This window comes from Protomyctophum parallelum (genome assembly GCF_964188405.1).
Source record: "Protomyctophum parallelum genome assembly, chromosome: 14".
NCBI classification, from domain to species: Eukaryota; Metazoa; Chordata; class Actinopteri; order Myctophiformes; family Myctophidae; genus Protomyctophum; species Protomyctophum parallelum.
Genome location: NC_139709.1, coordinates 17,635,565 through 17,642,966, shown reverse-complemented (window position 1 = coordinate 17,642,966; position 7,402 = coordinate 17,635,565). Strand labels below are relative to the sequence as shown.

The 7,402-nt window shown below is 45.8% G+C and overlaps 1 protein-coding gene across 1 annotated transcript; it reads right to left on the bottom strand.

The window, feature by feature from the left end:
• Window positions 1-6,838: 6,838 nt before the first annotated feature.
• On the bottom strand, window positions 6,839-7,402 carry LOC310871154 (signal peptidase complex subunit 3-like; the record flags this gene model as incomplete). Its single annotated transcript, XM_083782643.1, has 1 exon — window positions 6,839-7,402. The coding sequence occupies one exon, from the start codon at window positions 7,400-7,402 to the stop codon at window positions 6,839-6,841; it is 564 nt and encodes a 187-aa protein (XP_083638769.1).

The window sequence follows — 7,402 nt, the reverse complement described above, 5'->3', positions numbered from 1 at the left end:
GCGCCTCCTTCTTCCCCTTCTCCCAGCCAAATGCTTAAAAGGAGGATAAACGCTTTTCTTCCAAAGCTCCAGGAGCACACTGGCACGGGCTGTGAGCCGCATGTTTTATTTATTTGTGGGACGGGCAGCAGCGTGATATACATAAATAATTTCCCACGGCGGGGGGCGTCAGGGGTTCATTTGGCGGTTGCCAAGACCCGGCCAGGGTCCCTGGATTTGCAATTAAGGTGTGGCACGCAAAACGCCAGGAAGGCGGTGGATTTGGCTCTGGGAGAAACAGAGACGGGCTGGGATTTGTGTGTTTAAAAAGGCCGATTTATGCTTTGCCACAGGACGGTGCCGTGCTGACAATACCAGATATGAGCTACTAATGTGTCTCATTCACAACGCGTTGTGAGCTTATAGATCTGGTATTTTCGTCAGAGTGTATATCAGGCTTTGCACAGAACGGGAGATGGGCTCACCATCTGTTGCCAGCCCCCCCCCCCTTATCCACATCTACAAACACACACACACACACACACACACACACTCACACACACACACACACGCACGCACGCACACACACACACACACACACACACACACACACACACACACACACACACACACACACACACACACACACACACACACACACACACACACACACACACACACACACACACACACACACACACACTGACACACACACACACACACACACACACACACACACACACCTCCCCCGGATTGTATTTAAATGAGGTGGAACATCAGACTGGTATTTGGAACGTGACTGGAAAGGCATATTTCTTCCTAGGACCGTTGTTGACGCATAGAATCCGTCCAACTTAAGCTGTCTCCATGCACCTTTCTCTGAGTCGCTGTCAAACATACTGAATGCATGCAGGAAGCATTCAGTATGTTTGTTTTGTATCTGCAACTGATTTTGGATGCTGTTTATTGTAGAGTAGGCTGTAAATATTATAGTTTTCTTTGTTTCTCTTTGTTTGTCCAGTCCCTCTAAAAATGCAGAGGATCCAACTTATAACAAAAGTTTTTGTCAGCAAATTACTTCGGTTACCTCCTGTTCTGTCCAAACCTTTTACTGTATGATTTTGAGTTCATTTTGTGGTAGGTGACACTTTTTTTCAGTGCTGAACATGTTTTGTTTACTAATGCAAAAGGAAAAACTACAAAATGAAAACAGAAGGATGGCAGTTTTGGCTCAGGAGGTAGAGCGGTCCCCTGCAGGATCCCTGGTTCCATCTCCGGCTCCGGCTTGAGCAAGAAACTGAACCCTATAGCTGCTCCCAATGAGCATGTTGGTGCCTTACATCAGGGGTGGGACACTTTGATGATGGAGAGGGCCACTATATTTCCACATTCACTCAAGAGGGCCACATTGCATATTATTATTTAAAGAAATTCTGGGGACCCCCAGAAATGCTTTGAACATGTCTTACTTTGGTGACCCCCTGAGGGGTTGCGACCCCCAGGTTGAGAATTCCTGCCTTACACATGCCTCTACTGTCAATGTGAGAGCATGTAAATGCACATACACCTGTATGAAGCACTTTGGATAAAAGGAGCTTTAGAAATGCAGACTATTTTCCATTACAGAAAAAACTAGAAAAAGTGCCCTTCCGGGCACAGGTCTCCACCAGGTTATCCACAGATCCGTGCAGTTAGAGGTAAAAACACTTTTCGGCCAGTTATAGCGCCACCTTGAGGCTGAGTTGAAATTGTTCATGTGGCATTTCGTCCTCGGCCTAGTGGGAATGTGGGTGCACAATTTCAGGGAAATCACGCGATGTGTTCATGATTTGCAGCATTTTGTTTGAAACTGAGCACTCCTGTGAACTTTGGAAGCCAATCTTAACCAATCAGGATGGAGTCTGATAAATCTGAAAGACCCGTTTGGTTGAATGGCTCTAGAGAGACTGTGTACCAATTTGCGTGATGTTTGGACAAAATCTGTAGGTGTACTGTGCAAAAACTTGTTTTGCACAAAGCGGCCTCCTGGTGGCGCTATAACAGGCCGTTCTGGAAAGTTTGGGGCAGAGGTTCATGGTTGGCATCCAGGGAGTGTGTGTGCAAAATATGGCATTGACCGGGTTAACGGTGGCCGAGATTAGCTGTTCACGGACACACGGACACACGGACGGACGGACGGACGGACACGCGGACGGACGGAGTGCAAAACATACTCTCCCCACATGCCTTCGGCCTGGTGGAGACAAAAAACTATTAGGCATTTAAGCACATGAATGGGCATGTCATAATGGGCGTACATTTTGGCAAACAATTGCAGATCCACATGCTCACAACGGGACGTGTTGTGAACTTAATTGTTAGGAAATGAAAGAAAGCGCTTTTACCACAAAAAGTCTCTTAGCTTATTCACAAGCTATGCTACAACCTGAGATACATCCAACGTTTGTAGCTGCTACAAAGCTTCAACAGCCACAGAGCTATACTAAAAAGATGAGCTGGTTTCAACTTCAGCTTCAAAGAAAGCTACTTATCTTTTGTGTCTTTGTATCTTGTGTATCTGCCAGTGTGAACACAGCATAAAAGGAAAAAAAGGAAGTACAGTAAGCTATTCATTTAAGTTTAAGTGGTTTTACAAACAGATGCTGCTGTGACAACAATGGCCAGTGACTGCTCGAGGTGATGCATGATAGAAACGCATTGGAAACATGATTCAACAATGCTTTAAGTTTTTCTCCTTGTGTCAGAGGTTCAACGGTTCCTGCTGATAAACAGGAGGAAGCAGCAGAGGTATTTTCCATGATGTTCCAGGAGCGAGCGACTAACTCGTCCTCTGTCCTCACTATTGATTCAAGCGTCCTCTGTGTCATACCTGTGTATACCAATCCTCCCACCCAGTGTCCTTGTGGTGTCACAGAATGGGCGCTGCGCTGGATGAAGCCCACAGATGGCACATCCCCCCCCCCCCAGCCTTTCGTAAGTGCCATTCCTGATGTGTCGCTGTGTTTAATGGACACGACTCAATACAATTTCTGCTGCCGGAGATAGCAGATCGATTAGAGCGGAGGGAACAGAAATTCTTACTATTATCGATGAGACAGAGAGAGAGAGAGATCAGAGAGAGAGATCGAGACAGAGAGTGACGAGTGTGTGCTGTAAATGTGCATACATATATACTGAATGTGTGTATACTGTACAGTATATGTGTGTGTATGTATGGCTGTGTGTGTATATAACCACATGTGCCTGTGTGATTGTAAATGTCAGGTGTGGGTGCAGCACTGTGTACTGTATAGTGTGCGCACTTTGTGTGCGATTTGCTCCTTTCATGTGTGATATATAGTATATATATATAGTATGTCTGAATGCAGGTGCATAAAGGTATGTTTTGTTTTCATGTGTATGTGTTTGTGTAGCTGTGGTCCAGAGCGTTAGCGCTCTGGGGTGCGCTGCTATCTCATAGACAGAACATTACACACTACCACACAAGGTCAACTATTCGTACAAATAAACAAAACCATATCGCATCCATATACTCACTTGCGCGATGTCGGCCCAGCCGAAAGACACAGAACTTTACCCCACCAGGCCGACCCGCCAAGCACAGCACATCTCGGTGGGACCTCCAAATTGTAATGGAATCTGCGGACATGTGCTCAAAAGACAAATCACAATAATGAATAATGAGGCAACACAAGAATTCTGAGTTATAGAATATAGAGATTTACTCGAGCAGGAGACAGACTACACAAACCTGTATCATGTATGGAAAACCCAGTCTGACTCCCAGAGTCTCAACAACCGACAGCCTTTATAGCCCTCATCTTCTCCCACAGACAACCCCCAACATATAGCCACAAGGCATGACCATGTGGGGACAGTGACGTCATAAACCAGCACAGGGCTGTAACTTGGAGTATTCTACATGTTTATATATAGATTTCCACGACACTACTCATCAAAACAAAGGCTGTTGTGTGTTGTTGAAGGACTGACTATTCTTTGTACTTTGTGTATGTGAATAGGAAAGTATTTGCTAAGATATTTTGTATATTGGTTGTGCAAAGATATTTGGTGAATTTAATGTATCTGTATACACACATTCCTATTTCAAACAAATTAACAAAATACTTGTAGATGAACATTCATTCTTCTCACAGGAAGGGCATTTCATTCATCATGTCTATCATTTCATTTCTACTTTTTTCATAGCACGCTGTGCTCAAAGCCTAGTTCTTTTTTTCTTCTTTTTTTTTACCTCCATACAAGGTTTCATTGTTACAGAGACAGTGGCCTGCCCAGAATGTATTGATTTGTCCCCGTGGATGCATCTTAATTGCACATCTACACCTTTGTAATATTAGCCGCACCTTGCCAGGGAAGATATACAAGATGTGCCACAGAATGCTTCTGCATGTGGTGTCTGAAATGCTGAGCTATACGGTGGAAATTTCACTGCTGATTGTGATTCATTTCTTGTTAACATATGTGTCTCTCTCTTACCAAACCCACTGACTGAATATTTTTTTAGCTACTTTAACCCCCAGCATCAATTTTCTGGTGAGAACTTAAGCAAAAAATAGCCCATAAGCTCAAATCGTCTGTAGCAAAGATAAATAGCAGATCTGCAAGCTCACAACGTGTCACTTTTGCGAAACGTTGTGAACTTGTGAGCTTGTCAGCTATTAAGTTTGGATGAGCGACACCATCGTACAATAACAACAAAGCATACATGTGGGTTAACGTTCTGTGATCTCGCACAAGGACACATCCAATGCACACCACTTCAGTGGCCGTGTGATCAAAGCTCTTCAAACACACGAGTTAACAGAAGAAAAAAGGAAGGAATGTGGCAAATGGAAGCCAGTTAAGGCTTCCATTTGAAGTCGTGCAACATTCCTTCAATGAACATCGAGCTGTTGAAAGAGAATGAAGAAAACAAGGCCTTGGGGGAATGTTACTCCCAGAACGAAAGCATTCCATTCCATGTAACCTATTTACTGTAGGCCTGCATGTATTCCTTTCATCCAGGTGGGAGGACAAATAATAGAGCTACAGCAAGTGAAGCTAGCGCATGCCATCAGCATCGCCGAGGACAACTCCTTAGACTATTGTTCCAAGCACTTAAACTAAAACTAAAAGTCAAATAGAAAGAACCCAAAGTTTGGTATGTGAGTGTGTGTGTGTATATTATAAAATGCATCCGATTCATTTGAAAGTCATTATTATAGGCTACAGTCTTATATAACTCCCAGTTTGAAGAAAAACAGCCTTGGGAAGAATTGTGTAACCAGGCTTTTCACCCGTTTTTAGCACATTAAAAGGCATTCATATTCATAGGCTAAGGATATATTTAGCGTGATTGTGTGTGTGTGTTTGTGTGTGTGTCTGTGTGTGCGTGTGTGTGTGTGTGTGTGTGTGTGTGTGTGTGTGTGTGTACACCGTAAGTACTGTACATACAGTATAAAGTACTGTAAAAAGACAGTTGGAAGGACCCATGCATCTTCATGTGTTGGAGAGAGAGAAAGAGCGAGAGATGCATTGGTCCTTCGTATCGTACTGTAGCCTAAATACAGTATAAAATACTGTAAAGTTGGAAGCATGCATCTTCATGTGTTGGAGAGAAAGAGAGAGAGTCATTGGTGAGTTGAACATGGATGGATATTGTATTGCTAGTCAGTTCCTGTTGCAGTCTCTCCGCTGAGCCTCTCTCTTTCCTCGACACAGAACACCCGTCGTCGTCTTAGGTTATGTAAGTCTGATGGTGCCACCGGCCGGTGCTGACGGTGGCAGAACACAAGGTCTAATACCCTCTCCTGAGCCTTGGTGGTGACAAGGCGGGCGAAGAACAAGGCATCGCCGCCGCCGTGACTCGAACAGTGCATGGCCAACATGATGAAATCCAGAGGCCGTTTTTTTTAATCTCGTCAGCAGAGGAGTGTGACAACCCAAAACTATACGCAGATGCCTCTTCCTCCGCCGACAGCAAATGGCCTGTGTGCAGCAAGAGTCCAAAAGGTCATTGTCATATATAGACACAGCTTGTACGCATCACCCAAGGCTAAATCATTTAAGGCAGGTTTAAAGCCGCAGTGCATAAGTTAGTGAATCTTTTTTTCAGAATAAAACATTATTTTAACCACCCAGGTATGGAATTCTCTGCCCTCAAAAAGTGCAGATCACTGTAAGTACTCCTCCCCTTCCTTTTCCCCCACTCTGTACATAATTCTTTTTTCCTGAATTGTTTTTGTTGTTGTTAAATGGTGCATTTATATAGCACATTACATTCACCCATTCACACACACATTCATACACTGATTGCGGCGGAAGCCATGCAAGGTACCAACCAGCACATCGGGAGCAATTTGGAGTTCAGTGTCTTGCCCAAGGACACTTCGACATGTAGACAGGAGGAGCCGGGATTCGAACCGCCGACCCATGGATCATTGGACGACCTGCTCTACCTCCTGAGCCACAGTCGCCCCACGTTGTTATTGATGATATTGAATTTTGTTGTGAATTCTTCATGTCATGTATGATGTATATGAATTGATTGCAATTGCAATTGCAAATCTGTTGCTGTTTTTACATTAATACCGGTGCCCGGCTGTAGAGCACCGGTCTAGGTGTTCAAGAAATTATTCAATCAATCAACAAAAACCAGGTGGAGAGAAACCACCCCTCCTCCCTCTCTCATGTAATGTTACTGAGCATCTGCAATAAACGAGCTGTGATTGGCTGCGATCTGTGGGCAGGACCACTTTGCCATTTTTGCACACCTCAGAGTTACAGACGAGTAAGGGTGTGTCCATCTGGACACGGGTCTGGAGACCATGGTTGAGACAACCAGTGACCAAATCACCTAATAAACCTTGGAGGTCTCGTACGTGTCGGGGAACGGCACAGCGACGTGGCCGCCTCCGGCCACCAGGGGGAGCGATCCGACGAGCGGGACCACGTTCCAGGAAAGGGTCAGCGTCACGTTGCCGTTGGCCCTCAGGCCCTTCCCGTCGTCCAGGAAGTAGTACTTGGAGACCACGTCCCTCAGGCGGAGCTGGGCGCCCTCCTCGTCTCCTCGGAGCACCACCTTATCCCACAGGACCACCTGGTTCACTGCGTTGCTCGCTGTGGCATACTCGGCGCACACGTAGACGTACACCTGCTTGACGTTCCAGTCGAAGATGGGCCGGAAGTCGGCCGAGAGGTTGAACATGACAAACGCCAGGTCGTCGGGGTATTCGTAGGTTGTTCCGGCGGAGGCCCCGAGGTCCCTCACCATGACGCGGGACAAGCGGACATCCACTGGACCCACCGGGGCGCGCCTGTCTTTGAACGCCGTCGTGAGGACGCAGGCCAACGTCACGAGGGCCAGCGTGTACAGGATGCACGCCCCCAGCTCGTTTAGCCTCGAGAGAAACGAGTTCAT